Raw genomic sequence first — 27,840 nt, forward strand, 5'->3', positions numbered from 1 at the left:
GTGCCGAGTGGAAATGTACATTTGCTGAATTAAATAGAAACAAGAGGTTCTTTTTTAGTCTTCTATGTAATTAAACGTAATATTATAAAGCCAGTACTTTCAACAATTCTAAAAGAATATCAAACAGCACAAAAATAATAAAAAGCGTAATTATTTTATTGTCTGGCACACCATTGATGTCAGCGCACGTCTCACTCATAAGCTTCAGCATTATGCTGGCATCAGATTGACATTTCATCCGAGGACAAAGCTTGTCCGTGCTATCCCTCCCTCTGTCCCACTCTGACCCCAGCATTACTCTTTGGAATGTGCCTATAGGCTACTGTGATTCCAACCTTGTATTCAACTGAACAATATGAAATGTTTTGAAAACTGTTTGCAGTGTCCTTATGATCCTTTCTGTGCTACTTTATAGCAACTAGCCCACCCATTTGGAGCCACAAAACTTACACAATGTCTGCTTTAATCTGCAGCAGCTGTTAAAAGAATTTAAAACAGGTTTATTGCCATTACCTGTACTAAAACTGTGTCCAGCTATTTTAAAATATTGTTTAAAATAATGTAACAATGTGAACAGCTCTCCAGTTGTTTCATGTTGTTCTTGTAAGATTGTAGAACAGCTATGGTGGATTTTGTGAAGACTTAGGTCCACAGCCTTTGTTCTTGTGTGACCTGTATTTGCCTCGTCTCTGCAAAGAAAAGATTCAGGCAATAAGATCCAGTTCGATGTAGTTTCTCCATAATCTTAATTAGCTCTGACAATTTATCAAGTGTGGTGAAGCCAATACTGTCTAACTGTCTAACTAATAGTTTCAAAATGGCTGCTACGTGTAATACAAACCTGCAAAGTCAGCATTTCAGTTTCTTGCCAAAAAGTGGTTACGTTGAGATAGCAACAGGAGAAAAAAATATTATGTTTAGGTTTATTTGATATGTTTTGATAAACATGTGAAAGAAAAATGTATTCCTTTTTTTTAATGTTCAGTTTAGCCAAGGAAATAATTTTATCTCAAAGCTTTGGTATTTGTAAATGTACTCTGCATAAAACACTACATTTGAAACATTTCTCAATTATAATAAAAGTGATATCAGAAAAACTGTATTTCAGCAATTTCAGACAGGCACAAAAATTAAGATTCAGATGCCAACGTTCCATTTTACTGATCTCATACAAATTCAGAGCACATAATTCAATTTCAGTCGTCTGCTACCGAACCTCCTACATCTTATCTACCCTTTTCTGCCTGCCTGTCTCTCTCCCACACACACAAACATACAGTATACACACACACATGCCCGACACAAACCTTTACCTAAAGACAAAGTGTTCCAGACTCATAAGAATTTGGGGGTAAAGAGAGGGTGGTGAATCAGGGGAAATGCACTACGAAACAAGGGAGACAAGGTGCACTGCAATATTTATGTGCACTCTGACCAAAGTTTGCTTTTTATATGCGGTAATAGGGGTCTGAGACCAAGCTTCTGAGAAAAAGCCAGTCAGACATTGACGTCAGAGTGCTCGGGAGACTTTGACAACTGATAGACCATTATGGAAGCTGAAGAGCTTGATTTGTGATGGGGAGCTGCTTTAGCGGTGACCCAGGACCTGAGTGGTGTTGAATCCCACCTCCTACACTTCCCTCCGCTCTGTCGCTCTGTTTTTCTTTACCTCTGCATTCACAGACCGGGGCTGCTTTTGTTGTTTTAACATGGTGGTCCTTTGTGAAATGCAGGCTTCAGAGGGAATGTGTTGTTTGCCAACGCAGTTTTCTCCTCATCAAGTGGTTTACTCATGATTGCGGCCATGTGATGTGTGTGCAGTACAGTGTTATAGGTGCAGTCGCCTGAAGCTGCAGATCCTGTGTGTGGAGGTGTGTGTCCTGCTGGAAGCTGAGGCTGCCATGCCCCTGTGATCCATATGGTCATTGTCAGAGGCCCTGCCAGGGCTCAGCCCTGTATCAGCTCGCCTGTTCCCCTCTCTGCCTCTCGCTGCCAGCCAGGGGAGGAGAGGAGAGAAGAAAGGAGAAGGGAGGAGAACGCTGTTTGTTTGTTTGCTTGCCTGCTTTGTTTTATTTAGGGGTTTTTGCTGATCACAGTAGCGACTGGCCTAGAAATGTGACTGTGCTGTGCAGGGCAGAGCGGACTCCTGATTCAGCGATGGAAGCATCAGATTTTCTGTTGGAGAGAAAAGCGAGGGACACGGGGGCCTTTGATGGAATGAGACAGCAGAGTTAAATGATACACCACTGTTGCTGTTAATTAAAAGAATCACATGCTACTGAGGGACGGGCTGTATGTACAGATATGATGGGGGATGAGGTTTTTTTTTTTTTCCTCTACCAGTCTAGCTAGTCTCGTTTTAGCGTTCTCTGCAGGGTACACTAGCACCATCACCCACATGCTGCCGTGGAATATGTGTATATCACAATCAATATCAGTGAAGAGCTAGTCCCTAAGCCTTCTGACTCCTCTTCATTTTTGTGGGGGTGTGTGGGTTCTTTCAACGGTGCTTGTGCTTTTATTGCTTTTATTCAACCATTATATCAGCTGTTATTTTGGTAACACTGTACAGTGAAGATACACAAAACTTTGAGTAGTTACAGGATCGAGGAACAACTAAAGAAAAGGTCAGGAACTACAGTCATCTGAATACTGTGTGTACATGATTACCTTCTGTATTTGCTTCTGTATACTGACCACTTTCTTAATTTCTTACTGTAAATTCTGCTTTATTTGGAAAAAAAAGATAGACATTGCTTTCTACTTTTCACCGTATTATATTAGTTTAGCTCCCTTAGTTTAGCTCCCTTTTTTCTGTTCTACTCCTGCTATAATTGGCTGCTAATGAAAACTCAAAACATCCTCCATGTACCTTTTGCTGTTGATGTACATTTCCACAACACCAATGAAATCAGTGCAACAACAAAGTCCTGTCTGCTCTTAGTTTCTGTTGTTATATATATGTTACATTGTTATATTATTATAGAAATACAGTCACACACTTGAATTTAGTCATTTTTCTATTGCTGCTTAGCTACTGTCCATGTCCACTTCCTGTGCAGTTGTTTCACAGTGAAAGCTTTACAAAGCCTTTACAGAGTATTTATCTTCTCCATTCTTGGTTCATGTTTAATTTGATCACATCTGCAAGAAGTGTTGAGTTTCTTTTGCAGTTGCAGTAACATAAAAGTGTGCATAGTAGAGTAGAGCAGAGTGGATTGGAATTAATTAGTGAATGTAAGTAGTGTGCCTGTTAAAAAGAGAAACTCAAGGCAGCACATAGGTGAGTACACATGACTGTTGTTTCACATGCACATGTACATTATTCTGAATCAGAGTCAAGGTCATTTCACAGCCTTTGTTAGTGAAAGCCCTTTTTGTTCATCCTGGAAATTATTGGAGATTCATCTATTTATTTTCATTTTATTTATTATTTTAATCTTTTTAAACTCGTCTGGTGTTATCAGAGCTCACTTAATACTATATATATTTCTGTCATACAGTATTATTAGCTACCACAGCCACGTTAGATGCTAGTCAGCTAATTAGCTAACTGATATGTACTCTTTACATTTTGGATTTCTGTAGTCCTAGTTGTGAGCTACTTACCTTTACACAGCAGATATTTTGACATGTCAAAGCAGGAAAAGCACAGGTGCATTTATTAATGATAGCTAAATCCTGTTTATTTTTTCCAAATTCATGATAGTGACTGATGGCTCACCAGTATGCCTTCCAAGAAAACTTGAACAATCGTTAATGTTATCACATCCACCTGTGCTTTTCCTGATATGACAAATCAAAATGTCTGCTGTGATGAAGGCCTGTAAGCTCCATCACTCACAAATGTTGATGTTGACCACATCCTTGCTCTCATGAACTGTTTTTATCAAAGAATTGTTCCAGTTTATGAATAAAGAGTCATGGCCACTGCTCACTATTAGAAATTAGTCTAATTCAACATTGCAGGTTAATATAGTTCATATTATTATTTCTTTAATAGAAACTATATAACTCTTAATTCAGTTATTCGCTGCTTAGCTATTATAATGACAAATAAATTGATTAGTTGATGATTTGTCTTTTACTTGTTCATTGGTACCTACTCAAGAATTGTAAACCTTTCTGTGACACTTCTTACTATATTTGCAATTTCACACCGCAGTTTTTTTCTTACTGCAAGTATACGTGATATTGATGAAGCCCTAAAAATGTCCAGTGTTCAACACTCATTATAGTGTGATTCACTTCGGCCATAATTAGTGAACCAATGTTTATATTTTCCGGCAAATCTCCATACAAAAATACTGAATATTTGTCCTTTGACCTTCCCTGTGTGTGTGTGTGTGTGTGTGTGTGTGTGTGTGTGTGTGTGTGTGTGTGTGTGTGTGTGTGTGTGTGTGTGTGTGTGTGTGTGTGTGTGTGTGTGTGTGTGTGTGTTAGGAGGACATTTGGCAAAGCAGTGCATTTCTTACCATGTGTAGCTGGTTTGAGTGCCATCTCTGTCTAATGCATTATCCAAGCAGCCCTTCAGCCATTTGGTCTGGCCTATCATTTCTGTGTGTGTGTGTGTGTGTGTGTGTGTGTGTGTGTGTGTGTGTGTGTGTGTGTGTGTGTGTGTGTGTGTGTGTGTGTGTGCGTGTGCGCGTGTGTATGTGTTGTGTTCTTCATTTCTATCACCCCCCCCCCTGTCTTCCACTGCCCTTCTCCTCCTCCGCTCTTTCTTTTTTCATACATAGTACGAATCAAAGGCTTCATTTTCGGGTGTAGAGCAGTATTCAGAGAGGATGCTGCAGCAGCAGCAAACAACTCCAGATCTGCGCCTCTGTATGATTAACACCATATGTGTCTTATTACTTGTTTAAAGCTGACTGAGTTTGGTAACAATTGTATGACATAACACATGAAGCAAAAGGATCCCTGGGAACTAATCACATATTTGAATATAGCACCATTTTGATTCATAGTGAAGATCATGACCATAGTGCCAAAATGAGATTGAATCATATGACGTTGATGTTTCTAGCTTGGTGTCCTTACAGGAAAATGGGCTAAACATACAGTATCTTTTTTGTGACTTTTTAGTTGCGATTAATAAAATATATTTACAAAAGAAAGAGAAAAACATCAACAAAGCATTGGATCCAACTGGGATATACATTTCTTGGTTTATTGTCTCTTTGTCCCTATTGATTTATCCATATCCAGATAACGTCCCCATTGCAGTGAAGGTGAGCCATTTCTCCCATTTTCTGGGAAAGGTCTCCCCATTATTCCTCCGGGAAAACATACAGTTGATTTACAGTGCAGTCCACTATGGAAAACAAGCAGGAGCAGTCATGTGGCTTTTAATCCAACTTCTTTGTACCCCTATTATCATAGCCACTTCTTTAAAATAAGAAGAAGAGAGAGATAAACACACATCCAAAACTGTAAAAATGAGAACCAGTCATTATTAAAAAAACAAAAAAACCTTTAAGATCTGTTATGATTGATGGCCCAAGTTAGTTAGCATTAATTTGTTTATTATATAATAATCGAGATGAATTTGACCGAGTCTGCAGTGATACACTTTTGTGCACATTTGTGTACATATTTGTGCATACACAGTTATTAGCAAATTGCTAATCCATCTGCTAGCTAGAAGGACAAAATTATACTCAACATCTTTTAGGCAAATTTTTTAGTTACGTTTCAAATCTGGACAAAATTTGTAGAGCCTTTTTGGCTCTTTCTTTAACCCTAACCCTTGATTAATTTAAAAGACAAAACTTTTTAAAGAAAAAAAATCAAGTTTGAGCTGACACTGGTTTCTATGATCTTTTAAAAGCTATGCAGTCCTTTATATATGTGCACACATTCCATTTTCTCACTCCAGTAGGACACACTTGCGGCATTTTGTATTTGCAGCTAGTGTGTGAACAGCAGGCAGAAAGTATATATTCAGGCAGCCTGTTTTCCCTTTACTGAGCTGACAAGAAGAAAGGACAGCTAACTCTATGCAGACATATGTCTATTTTTATGTACACAGAGCTATAGATGATCTTTAAACATGTCCCTCAGTTTATTATCAGCCATTATTTTCTATTAGTGAAAATCTACTCCATCTACCCGCTGAGTTTGGAAAAACAGAAACACACATCTCAGTCTCAGAGACGAAGACACAGAGAGAGATAAAGAGAGAGCATGCACTCACCCTGTCACAGATATAAACTATACAAGCAATCCCAGCTTAATATCATACATCTTATTAGACTGTTGATAGTACATCTCTGCCTTGAAATTGCTTTTATGGATTTATTACTTTTTGTTTCCCTCTGTGTGTCTGTGCATTTTTGTTATGTTTTCGAAATGCAACACATTTCCCAATACAAACCAAACTTGAACTCTTCCTCGTGTCATTGCCTTTATTTGTATAGATAAGTATTTTAATTTATCTCATATACAGTAAGCTGTATAGCAACATGATTAACATGTGTGTTAAAGGCTGGAGTTTGTATTTATTGTTAGCTGGGACCACTGAGTGTTGCAATACATAGCCTCTTAAGTGAACAGTAAGAAAACATATAAATAAAGAAATCACTTGCAGGACATATGTTAGTTGTGATGGCATGCCATTAGCTTTTTAGACTTTAATTGCTTTTGCCATTAATCCCATATAAATTGTTTTCTTGGAGCATCAAACAGCCATAAGTGGATCTTGTATAATCAACATTCAGTCATTGTTTTGAATTTTTGTATTTTCCCATTTGCTTATCCATAATATAGCTATGCTGTTTCCTACTCACCTGTTCAGCATGGGACAAAAAGACAAACTTTTTTTGCTGCAAACCTACTCAACAGAATTCAAACCTCATATTCATGATAGTCAACTTTAATAGCTCAGGTTCAAGCCCAGTTCTCAGTTACAGTGACGCTTATGTAAATGATAAATACCTGTATCTGAGGTATTGAGATGTTAAATTTAGGCTGGCTAGTTCACATGCTGGATTACCATGTTTTGTAATAATCAAAGTATTCAAAGACAGCACATGGTTAGCAGGCAGTGGTCCAACCTTTCAGTTGGCAGCCACAGCAATACTTATGTACAGTAATAATAACTTGTTTCATGGCTGATGTTATAATCTTTATGTTTTAGTGCATTAGCTTTTTGTGTTGGTGGTCATGATGGTCTAGGCTTGCAGTCAAAGAAGTTTTGCATAATTAAGTTCATGTGTGACTGACCGACAGTATTAGTGTGGAGCGTTATACTGTATGAATGTGATACAGTTAAGTAATCCTCAGTTACTTGTTAAAGTCATCATTTGTATCCAATATAAAACATAAAGACATATATGTTTAAATTGCATCTTCATTCTGAGGTTGTTTTAATGTTCCTTGTTCTACCAAAATATTCTAATATCACAGCTCTGGACACTGGACCAGCCTACAGAAACAATAGGCAGATGTGAGAATAGGGCTGGATGCATAAGATACAATTGGTATCTATGATATCTAAGACAATTTCAGCAGTAGCACCTACACCTAGATGCATTTTGGATTTTCATTCTCAAATATTTACATATAAAATCTAAAAAGACAAACTTATATTATGTCATATCATACAATACATAATGATTTCATACACAATCTACATGTATAATGTATGAAATTGACTGTTAAGCTAGCATTTTTTATGCATTTAAGCAAAAATTTTAAAAGGTCATCTCTAGAGTTGCACAGTCTGTATAACAATCTGAAGTCCCACAAGTTCAGACATGTGAGAAGAACAAAGCAGACAGTTGTGGTTTAATGTGCTTTATGTGCCAGCTGGAAATAAATCACAATACTTCATCATGCAATGCCAGTGTAATGTTAGAGCTCTGCTTCATAAAGGACTTTGAAATAAAAAGCTGCCCTACCTTGTACAATTTGCTTTTGTTGCAGGGCGGAATGTGCTCTGAATTACACTAGTTGCCTCCCATTGACTGTATATAAATATGGACTTCATGAGAGCTCCTTAAAAGTGAAGCCAAAACATTTCACTTGCCCCCTGGTGGCTTGCTGCAGTATAGCTCATAAATCCCGCCCTCTCCGTTAGCGTTTGGGACACGAGACAAACTAAAAAATCAAAGTACATGACAAATACATTTTTCGCAGAAATGGTTTCTGCCATTTGTTATATGACATATAATACGTTAAAATACTACTAATGTTTTTTCCAGACCAGGAACTGTGACGTTCCTATACTGTTGTAGTTTTAGAGATGCTGTCAAACGAGGAAAGTTGGGGGCAGGCAAAGATTTCCATTTCAGTTGAACATCCTTCCCTAACCTTAAACAAGTGCTTTGAGTGGCCTAAACAACACCATTAAAATATTAAAGGAATAGTCCGAAAATACACACGTAGCTTTTTGGCCAAGACCAAGATGAGAAGCAAGATACCACTCTCATGTTTGTATGGTAAATGTGAGACTAGGAGATACTGCTTACTGACACCTGTAAACCTCACTATTAATTTGTTAAATTTCATTTTTCAATATGTACTTGTAGGTAGAAATGTTTCACTGTTGACAGATCCAGGATTCCTGTTTTATAGTCTTTAAGCTAAGCTAACCTAGCCTCATATTTATCGTTTATTCTAATCTCATACTTGGAAAGCAAATATCATATAGCATATAGTTTGGGATATATAAGCATATATCCCAAGCAATTTTATTAAAATGTATTTAATTATTGGAATACAATACCCTGAGCATATTTGTTTAGTTTGAATGTTTTGCTATGTTAGTGATCAGTATGCAGATACTGTACATGAAATAAAAATGCTTTCTCGTTATGTTGATAAAAACCTCTCTGGCATTCTGTCTCCTACAAGCATGTTTTGCTAAATCAGATAGGTTGTGTGATTTATTTGGCATTATTTTAGGAGACAAGGCTGCACTGTCCAAGCAATTGTCATATGTCACACAAGTGAGCAGTCCTGTGTTGAGAACGTTGAGGAAAGCGGCAATGCAGAGAACATGAATTTGAACCAGTGAGTGTCTTTTCAGTTTGAGCAATGATGATGCAAGAGGGGAGGGGATGCAAGGGAAAGTGATTAGGAGAGGAGATGAAAGGATGGGAAGGGGGTTGAAAGAAATAATGTAAGAAAAGAGGAAATGAGCTGTGTGCAGTAAAAAAGGGCATGAGAGGGGTTAGTCGGCGAGGAAGAGGAATGGAAAGAAAAAAGGGGTGAGGAAAGGAAAGGAAAGGAACGGAAAGCAGTGAGGTGCCTGTGCTCAGACACAGCCCTGTGTGTTGCCATGGTGCAGGCTCAGTCAGAGCTGCACAGTAGCTTTGCTGCTCAACTAGCTAATTACCCACAGACTGCAATGTTGATACGCAAGCGGCCAAAGGCTTCTAGATTTCCAAGAGGTTTTTGATTGCTGCACTTGTCTGACACACGATTCCAAGTGAAGGAATACTTTATCTATTTATATATAGTAAAATGTAGTTGCGATGACGTAGAACAACAAAAAAATGTGCGGTAAGTATATGCTGAACAACTATTGAACATTGTAGTGGTGCTCCGCTGTGTCAGCCATGCCACTTGTGTAATATAAAGAGCTCTCTAACCCATAGCTCCATTGTCGGTCGACTGCCGCTGCTTACCGAGAGCCTGCAGATCCTGATCAGCCTGCTTATAAAACCCAATATGGGCCATTGTGGATTAATATTCACCATTAAAATGTCCAATTATGTAATCAGCCAAATCCAAGCTCTGCATATGCTCACTAGAATATCTGGGCATGCAAGAATGATTGGAGAGCGAGTCTGAATGAGAGGAATGATGCGACATCAGACCGTGCACAGAAAATTAGTGTTCTTATTTAAGCAAATATCAAAATGTGTTGAAGAAATGAATTCATGCTTGGTATGACCAAGTCCAAATGTAAATCTAAACATAGTCGTTTGATGTGTCATTTAGTTGATGCAAAGAAATTGTAGAGCTCTTCAGGTAATTAAATTGTCTGCCTTTTGCTCATTTGATTTGATTTATAAACAGACATTACTGTACATACTATCCGCTTGTCACTGGACATTGATTATGTGATGAAATATTAAGTCAAGTACATATGTTCTCTTTTTGATCCTGTGGAACACTTTGACTGAGTGATAAACAATTTTAATCCAGTTCGCAACTGTCTAGTAGGGACAAATCCGCCCTGAAACTTCATTCCCCATTTTAATCTCATGATGTTGTTTGTTTAAAAAAAAAATCCCAACTACTTTGTCACACAAGCATGTGGATCTCATTGTGACAAAGTTGCTTTATTAACAGTCAAAGTAGGCACATTTTATGGAATTTTGACATTATATTATATTACAAATGTATAAAAAATTATTTCGCAGTTTCTGTTTTGTTATAGAAATCTTCACACTCAAATAATATTAATAACCAAGGAGTGCAACTGTTGATAATTGTTGTTATCGTTATTATGTTATTAATTTTTGGATTCATTGATAAATTCTTGGGTCTAAGGAATGTAGGGAATAATATGTATCACAGCATCACAGCACCTCTACAGTCTACAGGTACATAGCACCCTGTAAAACATTTTATTTTTATACTTTTTTGGACAGATTCAGCTTTATAGGTGCTGGTAGGTGGATTAAGTTACCTTCCTAAGAATTAAGCTAGCTGTTTCACCCTGTTTCCAGTGTGTATGCTAAGCTAAGCTAAGCTAACTCTCTCCTGGATGTAGCTTTATGTTCGACAGACAAACATGAGAATGGTTTCAATCCTCTCGTCGAACTTTCAGCAAGAAAGCAAAATGTTAAAACTATTCCTTTAAGCCCCTTTTCAGTTTCATGGAGAATTGTTACTTTTAAGCCCTCGTTCTGACAGCTGTATTCATACTTTATTTTGATGACCACAGTCCATATATTTTGTCGTGTTTTGGGAGCCGGCGGGTGACCAGTGTTTGTGTTTCAAGCCTTAAAAGTTTGAATGTTTTCAGATCAGCGTATGTGTGTGTGTGTCTGTCTGTGTGTGTGTGTGTGTGTGTGTGTGTTTGTGTGTGTGTGTGTGTGTGTGTGTGTGTGTGTGTGTGTGTGTGTGTGTGTGTGTGTGTGTGTGTGTGTGTGTGTGTGTGTCTGTGTGTGTGTCTGTGTGTGTATGTGTGTGTGTGTGTGTGTGTGTGTGTGTGTGTGTGTCATCTCTCCAGTCGAATAAGATGGCTGCTCTGATCTCATCCGAGACACGTTCTTCGGGACGCTGTGTGTTGTGCCTGAACACAACCTGAGGTGGGCAGAGAATAAAGGGCAAATTTGGACCCTCAACAGGAGGCAGATTGATTTGGCAATCACCAAAGTGCTACAAACGTTTAAAACAATGCCCTGTTTTTCCCTCTGCTGTTTGGCGCTAAATACATCAGCATATGGATAAATGTGCTCATGTATTCATAACTATCACAGGGAAACTAGAGGCACGGTTTCTTGTTTTTGTTGCCTCGCCTGTTGTCCTATTTACTGTAATTCTTCATCACTTTCAACACCTACACTTATTGTGAGCCAAAACTCAGGCAATGGTAGTGAATAGAGATATGTGAATGTGTGGGTGTTCGCAAGTGGAGCTTATAGAACAGCATGAAGCCTCAACCATGACAGGAGGATCTCTGCTGCTGCTGTAGAGAGAGGCTGAGCCCCCTGGGAGGTGGGGTCCAATGGTTTTCATTGGGCTTTGGGTCAAAGGTAGTCTTGTTATTGTCACTGCATTATTTTAACAGTGAAGCTGTAGGCCCTTTGTATTTGCTCTCAGTTGTTTTATCACTGTCTCATGATTTTGATTTGTGAACCAATACCAGCTGAATATTTATTTCTATTTTTTCACATCCAGGAAAATTACAGTCACATTTAAAGAAACAGGAAACAAATTGGAATAGAGGCATCTGGTGGAAAAGTCTGGTTAAGAAAATCAACGAAACATTTTCTTTTCTTCTTTTTTCTTTTTTAAGCACGAAAATGCATCAGATGAGTTAAAGTGTTAGATCATTTGCAACGTGCAGTTCAAGAAGCAGAATGACGAAGTCCAATGTTCCCCCATTAAAGACACAAAAAGTCAGACAAAAACTGCACAGGTACTTTTTTTTCCTGTAGTCAAATGCGTTACAAGTGGGGAAGGAGGCAGCTTAGCATCATTTTAATAGAAAATGGCTTGTTTTATGATTACAAGTTAAGTTAGAAACGTGACATGTGAGACTTATAAGATTTTAGAGTTTAGAATGTAAAATGATATGCTCTAGTGTCAGTAGGTGTAAAGCAGTATCTGATATATTCAAATCAAATTACTTCATACTTTCTTATATAATGTGCTTAATATTTATCATGTATTTTTAAATAACAAATCATAAGTTTGTATGATTTGTACAGCATACGACACCCTCTACCCTCTAAAATGTAGAACTGGTAAAAAGGAATATGTGGTGCAGCTTTAATTCCTAACTCACTCAACCACTCATCTTGCTGCCCCCTCGTCTTTTTTTGCCATCTCCAGAAATGATTGAGCAAAGATCTCAAAACATGGAAATGAATCACTAGATTTTTTCCCCCGAATTTATTAGTGGCTGTTTGCGTGGTGAAACACCTCACCTTGTCATATCAAAATGAGTCTGTTACCTCAGCAACTCCATCAGCTTCCTTGCAGCATCACATAGAGCACACAAATGCAAACACAAACAAAAAAAGTGAAGATTCATTCAAATAAATAAAACTTAAGAATCCACTGTCCCCACAAAGACACCACAGCAGATGAGTAATATACCCTTGTTGACTGAGGAGGCAGCGTGGCAGTCGCAAAACCATCAAAATGGCAGCGCTTAGTTGTGTGCGGTTGTGCACTGTCACCAGTACTCCACACAGGATCCAAAACACCAGAGAGGAACAAGCTTAGCAGCTCTCTCAGCTTAGCAACAAGGGGTAGCAACTAGTCAAGAGCTGTGAGGTAACATGCTGCAGTGACCTCTGATGTAGAGGAAGCAGTGGGGGCGGGATTATGTGAAGCATGCTGATGACACTCACACATGACAAGCTTCCTTCATTACAGAGTCTCACACACACACACACACACACACACACACACACACACACACACACACACACACACACACACACACACACACACACACACACACACACACACACACACACACACAGAGCACATGTTGTAACTTTCATCAGAGCTGTTACTTTGTGAGTGAGTGTTGGTTTGTCCTGGTGTTTGGCTGTGTGAGCGTGAGACCAGTGACTGATGTGAATTAGCAGTAAGGGTCAGACAGTAGCTAACATAGCAATGTATCTGGATTGTAAAAGAATGATAACAAGGATATCACAATGAACATCTTTAGCAAATCAATTCGCTGCAGTTATGAGGGGGAGTGATGGAATAGGAAATAATAGTCAATTTATCTATTAATTAATCGCCAGAAAATTACATGGCAACAACTTGAATAATCAAGTCAGTGGATTCAAGTTATTTATCAAACTAAAACACCAGACATTCACTGCTTCTAACTTCTGAAATCTGTAGATTTGCTGCTTTTCTCAATTTTACATCATTTCACATCTGTTCTGTATCTTTGTATGTTTGAATATTTTGGGGGTTTGTGGCTGTTGATCAGACAAAACAACTTCCACTGTATCTTATATTTTATCAGTTAAAGAAACAATCAAAAAATTAAATGCTGCACTAGCAATAATGACATGCACTGTCATGCAGTGCATGTGACCAAACTCTTCGTATGTATAAAACATTAACTTCATTAACTGATAACACAAACATATTAGTTTTTTGGGCCATTTTTAGCTGTTATTGTCAGGAGATAAGAGGAGAGAAAGACATAGAACAAAGATTATTGTATGATATGCATCTTAATCATATGGCCATGAATTTTTATGTTGGACAGCAGAAATTTCTTGAATTTCTGAAAGCAGATAAATGACAATACGTAATTATTGATCAACTCTAGCCCTGTAAGTACACACACGCTCCACCTGCCCACATTTGATATATACATCAAGATTAAAGTACAGCAACACACACACACACACACAGACAGTCTCATGTTCAATCCTAATCGATTGTCAGCAGACTTGTAAAAGGCCTTCTCGAGCAACACTGTTATGAATATTCGTTGCACTAAGTACTTTTCCCTCTGTGGCTGCACTTGTGAAGGTCAAACTAGCCAGCTCTCATTTGAAGCTGCTCAGCATGACAGAGAGGTAAGCCAGAGCATGCTTTTGTAATATTACATAAAGATGAGGAGGGAGCGCTGCTGCTGACAGCTGTGACGGGCTATTAATTATGGTTTCATGAATGTGCCTCTGTGGTGTGTGTTGGAAGGGTTTTGGATGGGGGGCAGCATAGTCACAATGCTCAATCATAGCCATCAAATCAAAAAACTTTGAGCCTTTAATGGGGCCGTTTTATGTTTGAACTAATTAATTTCCTTGTGGCTTCCTCATTGAAATGAACGCCTGGATTCAGCTGGCGTTGTAGCAGGAAAGAAGGAGCAGTTGACCTTTACTGCTATGGGATTTTTTTTATTACATCTCGTTATTCCGCATTTGTTCCTGACAAAGAATGCAACACTGAGTTTCGACAGCGTCTGCGAGTAAAACATCTCTCGCTGTCATGTGTTCATCCCTCTCTGCTCCATCCATCCTGTGGCTCCGTCTCTCACCTTGCTTCTCTCCTTCCCTCTTCCCTCCGGCACAGGGGCCACAGTGTGAATGAAATGTTGGGTGCATGGTAATTGAGTAGGTATTGATTGGACTGCAGCGTGGCATATGAGAAGCCAATGAGAGCCAGAAGATCAGAGCAGCACCACTGACTGTGTCTCTCATCCCACATTCTGCAGGAAAACAAACACAGTACAACTAGAGGCATCAGAAAACCAAAGAAACATTACATTTTTTGTAGGTAACATAAGCACGCCATAGCACAGCTTGTATCCCTATCTGATATTAGCTCTGACTCTAGGCCCAGGAAGAGCTTCCTTCAGCATTGGCTGTATCATTTGACTGACTGGGTGCATCATCTGAGCAGGGCTGACTGTCATATTTCACTGCGATGTCACCACTGGAGACTGAGCTGCCATGTTGGTGTGCCTGGCGAGAGAGGAACTGATGTGGAAATGTTCGCTAAGGAGAAAGGGGTTATTGCCTTGTTATCACACCATTGCTATACACATGCTGAACCCTCTTGTTCTTCCCTTCCACTCTACCCGAGAAGAAGCTGAGGGTTTGAAAACACCTAAAGTTATGCTGAAAGGTGGAGAAGGGTTTAACTTTCCTTCGGTGTAACATTATTGTAGTCATCAGGGACACAGGGACATCCACAGGTCTACAGAGTATGTAGGATATAGCAAAAATAATGAGCATAATATGATCTACATACTTTTAGAATATGTTTGTGTCAGTGTTGGCTATCTGCCATTTCTAGCTTTCTGGCCAATTATGTACCACATACATTACTGTATTCAGAGGCAGAATCTAACTACACAGCACTGCACTGTGAAAAAATAAGTCTTTTTTTATTTTCAAATATGTATGAGTTAGATATGATTTATTTTGTCTCACAAACAATCTGCTATGAAACACAGTATGGCCACGTCAAAATGTCTGTCAGCTGATGTGTGTGTGCTTCTAATGATCAGGTTTCACATCTTTCAACATTATAAAAATGTGTGATATTTAGTCAAATCAGCCCTCCTCACTTGCAGCCATAATGTTATTTTTGAACACTGCTTCTCTCAGTTTAACTCGTGACGTATGGATTGAAGGAGTGTGTGTGACGTGGAGCACTGAAGGCAGTCAGGCACATCCAGCCCATGGCCAGGCATGTGCAAGAACAGAGCCGCATAAACTGCAGTGAGAGCCCTGAGAGGTGAAGCATGGGGAGGTGGCTAAGTGGGCCTGCCGGCCAATACCGTGCGAGCACCGGTTACCATGGGAACACATTGATTATTTAACAATTTGGATGAAGCCTGTGCCCTGCACTTGCCAAGGTTCAGTGGGAGTCTTTGTAGCTTTACTGTCTCGAGGGTCTGCAGCCAAATAACTTTTTTGTGGTCCAACATTGTCAAGACATACTGTAATACACATCCCCTATGATGCTGAGAGACAAGAGACAGACACATATCATAAACTGACAGAAGAGCAAGACGATAAATTGATGCATTTTCTTTTTTTTTAAGTTGAACTATTACAAACAGATGAACAAGAGGAGGGAGTCAAAGGAAGAGAGTTCTGTAGCGAGTGAATTTTAATCACTCCTGGTGGTCAGTGGGGACTTGTTGTAATGCTCTCATGCTGTGGAAGCAGTCTGGACTCATTGTTATTGTGTGTGCATGATGTCTTTGTGTCCAGCATGCTCACTTTCCTCCATGTCACAGCCTGTCTGTATGAATGTTCATAGTTTCAAAGCTACTGTAACTCTGAACTCTGCATTGCAGGTGGCAGAGATGAAGAGCAATAACCATCAAAAACTATTAAGCATTAATAATTTTAATTTTAATTTTCAAAGGGGAATTTTATGATAATCATATCCAGACTGGGTCAATTTCTGCATATATGTCACACTTGTACTATACAGAGGTGTTTTCATATCTCCTCTCAAGTCTCGTGTGTTCACAAGCAGATCTTTCAGGTCTCTGAATGGTAATTATATAGTTGATACAATAATTTCTAAGCTCTTAATTGTGTTTTTTACTTAGGTGAGACCAAGTCCTTTCAATTAATCTGTATTTCATGATTCAACTTGTTAGTGAACCATTGCCCTTTTTACACATTCAGTATATATGGATCGACATTAGCATTCCTATTGAGTTGTGCTTTTGGCCACAGATAAATATAAGTCTGTTTGGTGCTCGGCAGGTAATTTTAGAACTTTTTTGGTGAAAATGGCCACCTACTGCTAGAAATGAGGCCATAAAAGCAGTAAGAGTGAATCAAAATAGTGACGTTGTGGGCTAGAAAACCAAAACAATGAGCTGATACACACTCAAATGTTCTGTGGACCTGAGAGCAACAAATTCTCTGTGTGTCCATCACTATAAGCAAAACCTTCTACATAACATAATCAATATCCATAATAGAACTGATTATAGCTGCTTTCGTTCTGACACTTAAGTCCAAGTTCACAGCTCTGGCACTGTACCACATCTGCTGACTTTAACTGCTTCACCTATTGAACCACTTGGAGTTCCCTGATCACATTCATCTGTAACACACAGACAGAAATCTCTATCCCTTCCTGTTTTGACCTCTGTGATCCTTAGCCTGCCTCCCATCAAAGTATCCCATACAGATACTGTAAATTTGTATTGGTCCCCTGCTTGTTTCCTGATGGCCTGTCATAGCACACAGTGTGAAATATGTACCATAAACTTCAGTGGCAGTCAGATCTTATGGTCTTAAATTCTTCCTTGGGACAACAGTTTAGCATTGTGATAAGAGCAGGTGACCAACAGTCCCAAGAAGGGAGGGGTAATCCAATCTAATCCAAGTTACTTGAACAAATTGCTAAATGTTAAACAAACCCATGTTGAGATTATCGTCCATTATTCCTTTTTGTTTGCTTTTTTTGTGAGATTCAGATAGAGGGATTACACAGCAATCCCAGAGCAGGATAATACTGCTGTTTTATAAGATTGATAGGAAAGACTGATTTATTGTCTTTCAGCTGGACTTGTAGATCCAGTGATCCCATTGGGGCAGCAATGGTCCACTACTTATGATAAGCGCCGCAAGCATTATACTGTAACAGGTGTGTTTTGTCACATGCGGATTCAGTAGCTTAGTCTGTCAGTCACAAAGGGACAATGTTATTCCCCTGTGTTGCCCTCAGGCTGCGTTTCATCCCTGCCTTGTGCACTGCTTGCTGTATGGACATTGGTTTTCTGACCAATTTTTTTTTCTTTCCATTCACTAAAGCAATTGCTGTTGACTTCTAAACCCATGATACATTTACTATTAATTTATCTGGATTTTGGACGTGTGTTAAGAGTTTGCTTTAAGATGAGAAATGTGCAAACACAAGCACAGACGGGAGCATCTGTCAGTCCATATGCAGATTACAACGACGGCCCGATTGTGCTGACCGGGAGGGGGGAGGAGTGGGGGGTTACAGCCACAGCTGTCCAGAGTCATATCACATCACCACCAAGTGGAGCAGGTCAAATCTAGAGCTCCTGTTTATCTGAAGGGTGGCCTTCATTATCAGCAAACACAAAGTTTGAGATGATGAAGGATATTTATTAAGGATCAGATCTGTGTGGTTCGAGCTTCAAGCCTCATGCAGCTTGATGGTTGTGGAAATGTTTTTTTCATAGTATACTTATCCAAAGGGTTGAAAGAAAATTGTGTAGCAGTTTTAGATCCAATCACATTATATGTTATTTTATATCATGATAGTTAGGGCTAGCGATATATTTGCCAACCGGCAGGGATTTTGCAATATTTATGGCATAGTAGCTATGCATTTAATTTCACTGTGTGTATTACACCATTGTGGGCAATTTTATACTTCATTGAGCAGAAGTGCTTCATGACAGTTTTGGATTTTTCATATGATACATGATTTGATGAAGTAACTTGACTCATCAGGTATTTGATTGTCTGTATTAAACACAAACACATCTTCATTCCTTTCCGCTGATTTTATCCGCAAAATGTTTTAACTGAAACCACAATCACAATTTATATTCCACAATTACATATACCATGATAAAAGATGTTTCCATTCTTTTCACTCCTAATGATAGTGATCTGTTATAGTAGATTTTCTGGCAGTTCAATTTAAAGCTTTACATTTCTACAAAAAATAGCACAAGGTGATGTGATCAAATTTAATGTAAGAATGTAAATATGTAATACCCCAATTTTAATATAGAACAGCATAAAAAGGATCACTAATTGAGCTTAAGTAGACACTCACAAATAATATTAATACCAAGAAGGTAATGATTATTAAGAATAAGGTTCATTTGATTTTGCTAAAAAAAAAATAAGGTGTATATTTTGTTACAGAACAACATTAAATCATTATCATTATCCCTGGTCCCTGGTCTTCAGATTTTTTCTTTCCCTGGATTTTAAATATAATAATGTACTCACTAACTGTGAGGCTTTCATTGGTGTTTCCATAATATATAAGAAAATGATTTACTTATAAAATCTAATTTTCAGTCATTAATGATAAGTGTATATGATCCTCACGATGGTGAGGATTCAGGAGGAAGATCAGATTCAGTTGGAGTCAGCTGATTGGACACAGGCAGTATCTGTATGTATCAGTAAGACAGAGGTAAGAGGGTGAGATCAGGTGATGTGGGGGAGGGTAGGGGTAAGATAGACAGCTAGTGATTTTCTCTTCAGTGTTGGACCTCAGGAAGTGTAAGGTCCCCGAGCAGCTCCGTCAGCATCCCCTCACCCACACAGCTGAATCAAATCAATAAAAAGCAGACAGCCCAGTGTGCTGAACTAGAGGACGGCCTTTAAGCTTGCTCCTAAACCGACCAGTGCCTCCTCCTTCACACCTCTGTTTCGTTGTTACCACCCTAGCAGCTTTCCCCGGAGGTCTCATAGTTTCTGTTGCTGCTCTGCAGGCCTAAAGAAGTGGAGAAAGAAACACCAGGTGGCACAATAGAGCTGAACTGTTCTTTAAGTTAATTGAAGTGAGAAAGTGTAGCGCTTGTACTTGGATTCAGCTGGGTTTATGAAGGCTGATACTGTGGATCAATACTGGGAAGAGATAATCTGTATTTTTTATTTGACTCTTTTCAAGCCCCCAAAGAAATCAGGGTGATCAGCATTTTCCACAAAACAGTATTTAATATATGTCAGAGAGCAAATACTTATTAATCAGAATTGTCAATGTAATGAATTAATTACATTTTTTATATATTTTGAGGTTGACCCAATTATCAAATGGCAGAGGCGACGTCAGCATTTATTACCTAGGAAATACACAATTCTTAGAAAACACGAAACAATATGTGCCAGCAGGGCTGCAACTACAGTCAGAAAACTCTGAAAAAATGCCCATCAAAATTTTCTACAAGACAATGTGACATCTCTATATGTATAGATATTTTTGCATTTTTCCCATGAAAAGAAAAAAATGAGAAATATGCTCATTTATAATTTCCTTGAGCCCAACGTGACATCTTCAAATCAAGATCAATCAAGATTCAAGAAAACTTCATTGTCCATTAATGCAAGCATGGATGGAAATTTGTCTTTCACTGGTGGATACCAGTGGTGGTACATTGCTCACTTAGAGATACAATACAGCAACATGTACAAGGTGTACATAAAAAGACAACATTTGGTACATTTTGAAGGAACATTTCTGTGCAAAATTGTTTGTCCAACCAAAAATCTAAACACTATTGGTTGTCAGTTTATAAGGATAGACATGTTTGAGAAAAACTGGAACTACCAAATGTTCTGTATTTTTTCTTAATGAATTACGAAAATGAAATGATTAATTAACTGTCAGAATGTATATAACGTTTTATAATATTTCTTCTCAATTTTTTACATTGCACATTGTTTTCTGCATATAATACAATGTACCTGATCTCTAAACCAAGTTTAGATGTATGTTTGTGATTGTATGAAAATAATATGAGCAGGACTTATGTTCCCTTCATTTTATAGTCTGAAATCTCAGTGATTCTTTAGCAGCTTAAAACTCAAAAATGCAATCAAAACTACATAAGAGCACTCACACATCCTACAAGTATGATATGTAAAGATGTCATCTTACAGTCTTGTGGTAACGTTTCTGATTTACACAAGTCAAGACATCAACAACAGCAGGATGTCTGATGGATAGTGCAAGCATGCCTTTACCTTACTCCTCTACATCCAGCAACTGTCTAAGTTGAGGATGAACATACTTAGGTTTGTCAGTTTTTGGTTGCCTGACCTTTGCTGCATTTTTAGTGCATGGATTTAGTGTAGCTATTCCATCTGATCACCAGTAATGGGAGAGAAGAGTTTCAATACAATTCATACTCTATTACTGACTTATTTATTTATCTTCTCTTCTACATGTTTACGTTGCAAAACACAAATGTTGCCAACTCCAAATGTGTACCAAACATTTCCCACCTGTGTTCAGAGCATGTGTTAGATAGATAAGTTTTTAAACAGGCTGTGTGTGTATGTGGTTGGACTGCAGTATACCATTATAGTAAGTGTGTGTTATGTTGTGGTGCACATGAACAAATGTAATAATGTTTGATTATGGTAAGGAGGTTTTTGGGAAGTTTGTTTATGTTATGTTCGTGGGGAAATATGAGTTTTTATAAAATGGATGTATAGTTTGGCTAAAAGTGTTATTGCTGTTGGGGTTTATTTTAAGAAATGTGTGCAAGCAATGAAGAAGAAGTATATACATGCCTTTGTTTGTTGCACAGTATTTTACAGGTCTGTTTCATATCAACCAAGTGGTGACTGAACCATGAAATTATTCCTACTGTATGTGATACTACATGCTGGGTTTTGGGGGGTTTTTATGTTGGGTTTTTTTTTGGAAGTGTGTGAAATTGAAGAGTGGGGCTGATGTGGTGTAAAAGTATTGTCCCAACCGCTGCAAACAAGCCACTTTGTTTTATGAGGTGACCTCAGGACGTCTTGCTGTGGCTGTTAATAAACAGCGGTCTCTCTGCCCCAGTCCTCATTCTCAATCCTCACACCTTCCAAACGACAACCCCCCCTCCTACCCCCAGACTCAGCCCCAAGGAGACTCACTGACTGTTCCCATGGCATCCGTTCACTTTGCTCCCAAGTGATAGTGTGTGTACCGCATTACGTCTGTGTGCTGCCAGCCTCGCACACTGAGATAATGTGTATCTCTTCATATTCACAGGCCAACCCTCCCCCCATCATCGTCAACGCAGACTCACTAGATGCAGGCCCTTATGTAAGTATCTGTTCTCTCTCTCTCTCTGTACAGTATACATCTCTCTCATTCACACTTCCTCTGTGTCCATGCATGAGCGTGTTTGTGTGTGTGTCTTTGTGTGTGTGTGTGTGTGTGCGCATGAAAGGGCCTCCTCCTGGTAGCAACATGCTGTTTGCCATGTGGACCAACATCCATTATCCCATTGACCCTGCCTGTTTGTGAGGAATGTGCATTCTGCAGTTGCACATTTAGAGTCACAGCGCATATGCATTTACAAAAATGAAAGATACTTTCTTTTTATTGTAGCGTCATAAATTCATGGTGCTATTTTTAGTTAGTAAAACAATCTGGTGGATGTATCTTCAGTATATTTTGTCAATAATCCTATTTTCACGGTTCTCAGTGCTCAGTCTGTACATAGGTCTGCGTGGTATTATATGGTAAAGGATTTAGCTAAAACATTTGCATGCATTTTTTTTTTTTTTCTTTAACTATTTTTAGAAAATGACATAGTTCAGGCTCGGTGATGTAACTAACTATTGTGCTTTTGCATTTGACAGGTAAATGGCAGTGATGGGATGTACAAATATGAGGAGATCATTTTAGAGAGGGTGAGTTTTACTAGTTGCTTGTTACATTATTTTTTTCCAAAATTTACACATTCCTCTTTGATGTATTTTTACATGATGGATGGATTTCTCCCCACTAGGTGGTAGTAAGCGGCTCAGTCTTCTCATGAGCTTAAAGAACATGAAAACCAAGGGGAAATCGTATTACTGATATCTATACATTTATATGAGAATCAAATGAGATAGTAGCTTTATAGCTGTTACATCACATGATTAAGAATGTCTTATGTGTGATGTCTCATGTGAGTATGAGCATAGAATAATGCCAGTGAGGCATAGCTTTTTACATAATCCTAATGCACATGTCATCAGCAGACGCCAGAAATGTAAAGTGCTCTCCTGTTCAATTGTTCAGCAGGCACCACTGCACTTGTCAGCGGTGGTTCAGCTTGTAGTGGCAGAGCTATACGTTTCTGCTCTCATTATTCCACCCACATATAGATGCAACTCAGAACCCACGATGGATGCACAGTATCTCTCTGCCCCTTCCACTCTAAGTGGCATTTCTGCATGCAGAAAGCTTGAATAAAGTATGCAAAGCCACACTATAAAAGGTCTGTGGGTGTGTAACATTTGGTGGTAGGGCCCAGTGTACTCCTCTCAGCTCCAGAGCAGCACACTGGGAGGCCTCAGCCTCCCTCTGTCCTAATTTGTTGCGACTGTTGCTCATTAATTATAGAAAATAATAAAGTGAAGTCTTTTCTCAGCTGTCTTGTTTGCTGCCTGTCTCTGTGGCCACGGCTGTCAGATGCAGCAGTGTGCCCGGACCCACTGGATCCAAATGGGTCTTCTGTCATTTTAGGAACAAGAACGACGGGAGATGGTTGTGTCTGTCTCCTGCAGAGAGTGAGAAGCTCTGTATCATGCAATAGAAATGACGCTTCTCAACTCATCTTTACTTTAGATCATAAATCCACTTTCCTGCAGACATAGGGCAGTTCCACCACTAATGCCTCTTGTGGGTTGATGGAATAAGCGTGACATTTTGAATGAAGTGCCCTCATCTAATGGAATACATGGCATTATCATTCGTCACATGCAAGGACAAACACACACACGCACGTGTCCATGAAAATGGACATCAGAAATGCCCAGAGAAATCCCTGGAGCAGTTTGCATCGATCACGTGTTCCTCTGAGATACCAATACACTTAAGAGCCATATTGTACTGACCTTGAGTCCACATTGGGTCCATCACTTACATCTAAGTATGTGTGTGTTGTTTATTGTACCCTACTCAAAATGCCAATCATAACCTATGTGCAGGGGAACTCTGGCCTGGGCTTTAGCATTGCTGGAGGAATAGACAATCCCCACATTCCTGATGATCCGGGGATCTTCATCACCAAGATTATCCCTGGTGGAGCAGCTGCTATGGATGGAAGGCTGGGGTAAGTTTCCCCTCCTTACCATGTTACCATTCTCCTACTCCTCTGTCTCCTCCTTCTGCTCCTCCTCCTCCTCACCTTTCCTTCTATTCTTTTCAAGCTCCTCTGTTTCTTCCATCCTCTCTCAGCTCTTTCTCTCTACTCTAACCTCTTTACTCTTTTTCTCTAACGCTCATCACCACTGTGTCCCGCCAGGCAGTGCTGTGTGGGAGGCAGAGTTTCTACAGCCCTCTGCCCCCAGGCTCTGTGTGTTTCCTCAAAGTTATGATTCACTGGAAAACCAAAGCCTGAAACATGCAAAAATTATGATATGGAGTGCTTTTTTATGTGCTTTGGAGGTTTCTGATTACATTGGCCATGTGAGGGTCTCCCTACCTTTGCGCAGCACATTAACTCCATGTTGTCATCTGTTGACTTCCAAGGTGATGGTGTTGCGCAATATATACATATTAAAAATCTTCTCTCCACAGGGTGAATGACTGCGTGCTGCGTGTAAATGATGTGGACGTGTCTGAGGTTGTGCACAGCCGGGCAGTGGAAGCCCTGAAGGAGGCGGGGCCAGTAGTGCGACTCCTGGTCCGGCGGAGGCAGGCGCCTCCTGAGACGATTCTGGAGGTCAACCTGCTGAAAGGGCCCAAAGGTCTGGGAGACATCACACACTAAGCACCAAATATGGAATATGTATATAAAAATGTATAAAATTAGATGATTTCAAACACAATTATTAACTTTCTCACTGTGTATATTACTCAACCAGGGCTTGGATTCAGCATTGCCGGAGGGATTGGCAACCAGCATATCCCTGGAGACAACAGCATCTACATCACCAAGATCATAGAAGGAGGAGCTGCCCAAAAGGATGGACGGCTGCAGACCGGGGACCGCCTGCTAGCTGTATGAGTCTAAACCCCCCTCTGACACAGTCACATTGAGTGTTCTAATCAAAATGAAGTTGTTACAGTTGTTTATGTCGTTCACTAGTAGGTTAGCATAATTTCAACAGACTAAATCAATGAGGCACACATCATCAATGACTAGCAATTCTATACAAACACCTATTTATGAGGCTGAGTGGATTTGTAATGGACATAGAAGACTGTATAAGAAAAGAAGCACATTATGTTTGAGTGCCCCATCCTGTCATTTTAAGCTTAGCCACAGCCAACCCACATCATCATTCATGGCTCTGAGCATGATTGATAATCTACCATTTATGCAATATCATGGGGTGATAAATAGACCTATCTATTGGACATAACATTAAGACATATTTTATGTGTTGAAGGATACTTCAAGCTCTGTGTGTCTTAGAAGAGTGATCAAGGTTTTAGGTAGTTTTCACTGATATAAAACAAAACATTTCTCAGTTTACATATGCTCCTTTGTGAGTTATTTAAAAAGAGCACATTACTTGAGATATACAGTATCCAAAAGTGCTAAAATATGGTGTTCAAATACTTTTTTGCAGTTTATTTCCAGAATCTTAAAACTAAAAATTCAGTACATCTTTAGAACCTCTACCTACTGCTTTGACCTCTGTTAACGCTGCACAGCACACCAACCTTGTGATGAAATTGACTGAAATCTCATAATACTTTTCAAGCTATGATTCATTATTGTGTTGGCTGGTGTGATGGCTGGTGCGATGTTGTCACAGTACAGCAAAGACACGAGGTGTTCAGGTGTTGATACAAGAATTTTTCCCTCCTCTCTCTTCGACAATCATTGATTCAGGTGAACAACATTGTGCTACAGGACGTGCGTCACGAGGAGGCGGTGGCAGCACTGAAGAACACCTCTGATATGGTTTACCTCAAGGTGGCCAAGCCGGGACCTGTGCATCTCAACGATATGTATGCTCCTCCAGACTACTCCAGCAGTACGTATCTACCTCTTCCTGTTGTTCAAGTCATCGTGATCACTGTTCACACACTGCTGGTTCCTTAAAGCAGATGTCCTGGTCAGAAACTGAGGTGAAGGATGATTTATAAGTCAATGTCCATGTTAGCGTGTTTTGCGGTGAGAATCATCTTTTTATCTTTATCAGAGATGTTTCAGTGGGCTTGCATGAATTTTAGTGTTGGATCACTGTTCTCTCCCCAAAATGCCCAGACACCCACATAGTGAATGTAGTGAATGCTTACACACACACACACACACACACACACACACACACACACACACACACACACACACACACACACACACACACACACACACACACAATCCTTCCCACAGCAACAACAAGCGCAGTTCTCTGCCTCCCACTGAGTGTGGATGGTTTCTCACATCCCACCTGCTCATGAGAGCCCACGATCTTGGGCTGCAGCATCTCAAATTTCCACAGAACAGTGATTTAGTATCAGAGGGGGCTATTGAGGGCTTTTTTGTATGTTCTAAATGTTTGCAGTTGTCAGGGTTTACGCGAGCCCTTAATGCAGACTTAACCCTGCTCTGACAGTATAACCCCTGGTCAGATGATCTGGATTTGAAACGCTTGTTTTATCATGCTCAGCTGCCTCCATCAAGTATGTAAATTCAGTGGAAAAACATGTTTTTAAAGGCTGCATACACATTTTGTATCGTAAAGGACTACACACATTTTTTAGAATATCTTCCCCAATTTTTCCTTCTATGTGATAAGAGGATTTGCAGATTTAAAAAAGCACATCAAGTCTAGATCTGTCTCTGTTCAAAAGTCTCAGTGCTGGTATAAAAAGCCCAAGTTCCCAAAGTGAGATTGCATGGACCTTCTAAAGGGAAAATCCAGTTGTTGTTTTTTTTGTTTTTGTAGTTTTGGCCATTATTCCTGTATAATATTAACATTGTGCTAAGCAAGTTAAGTGTTGAGATCTGGGAACTCAGCAATGTTGCTAAAAAGATGTCATTTGGGTCAAGAAACACTAGCAGTCAGAAGAATATGCATAATTTAAACATAACACACCCGCATACACACACACACACACACACCAGATTAGCCAGATTTATTTAGATGACAAAACAAAACTGAACAATCTGATTACAACCCAAACTCTCTGATGTAATCATCCATCACCTCTTTGACCTGCTGTGCTTTCCATACTTATGTGCACAAGGTTTTCCTGTGCAGCGAGGAATTATTACATGATCTGCTCATTTTCAGTTTTACTGCACCTCCAACCTGTCTGATTGTCTGACAGCTCATGTTTCTTGCCCCAACTTTGTTTTAGTGATGTCGGTATCATTCCTACAGACAAATAATGTAATTATAACTCATAAAAATGATGGCCAACACTATGCAAATGTTGCAATACCATCTTTTTTGTGTGATTTTGAAGCTGTCATTTCATGTCCCCTTCAGTTAATTGTACAGTCTTCCTGTTGTGACTGTATTGTAATCATTCTTTCTTTCCCCCTACTGGTCTGGCCCTCCCTCCAGCCTTCCCCACAATGGTGGACAACCACGTCAGCCACAACTACATGGGGGCAATGGAGCCTAAGCCAGTGTACCCACCGCCCCAGGTCACCCCGTCCAGGTACTCGCCAGTTCCACGCCACATGCTGGGGGAGGAAGACTTCACGAGGTAGGTTGCAGGCTGGTTCTTCCACGAATGCCTCCATACATTACACTCACACAGGCTCTGTGACTGTAGGTCTGAAAAATGATAGCACTTATTTTGCTTGTAGACAAAAGCAGAAGGCTTTTTTGTGACTTTGCTGTTGTAGTCATCAGTGAAGAAATGCAGCTGTGGAATTTTTTTTTTAAATGACTCAGTGTGTAAAAACAATTATGTTAGTTATGGATTGGTTTTCCTTTTGTTTTTAGCTGCCTCCGTTTAGTTGTTGTTTTCCAGGTGTTGTCATAGTGTGGTTTTCTTTGACCGATACACTAGCAGTTTAGAGTGCCT

The 27,840-nt window shown here is 39.5% G+C and overlaps 1 protein-coding gene across 4 annotated transcripts in view; it reads left to right on the forward strand.

The window, feature by feature from the left end:
- The window catches only part of dlg3 (discs, large homolog 3 (Drosophila)), a 79,539-nt gene that overhangs the window by 25,774 nt on the left and 25,925 nt on the right, over positions 1-27,840 (forward strand). For 3 of the 4 annotated variants that reach the window (XM_062425926.1, XM_062425923.1, XM_062425924.1), the window contains 7 exons: positions 21,901-21,954; positions 22,497-22,547; positions 23,832-23,956; positions 24,424-24,593; positions 24,711-24,847; positions 25,688-25,832; positions 27,354-27,516. In XM_062425926.1, the coding sequence (XP_062281910.1) occupies positions 21,901-21,954; positions 22,497-22,547; positions 23,832-23,956; positions 24,424-24,593; positions 24,711-24,847; positions 25,688-25,832; positions 27,354-27,516 (845 nt within the window). The remainder of the gene's footprint in view (positions 1-21,900; positions 21,955-22,496; positions 22,548-23,831; positions 23,957-24,423; positions 24,594-24,710; positions 24,848-25,687; positions 25,833-27,353; positions 27,517-27,840) is intronic. The other variant, XM_062425925.1, reaches the window with a different exon arrangement.

Source organism: Scomber scombrus, chromosome 9 (genome assembly GCF_963691925.1).
Source record: "Scomber scombrus chromosome 9, fScoSco1.1, whole genome shotgun sequence".
NCBI classification, from domain to species: domain Eukaryota; kingdom Metazoa; phylum Chordata; class Actinopteri; order Scombriformes; family Scombridae; genus Scomber; species Scomber scombrus.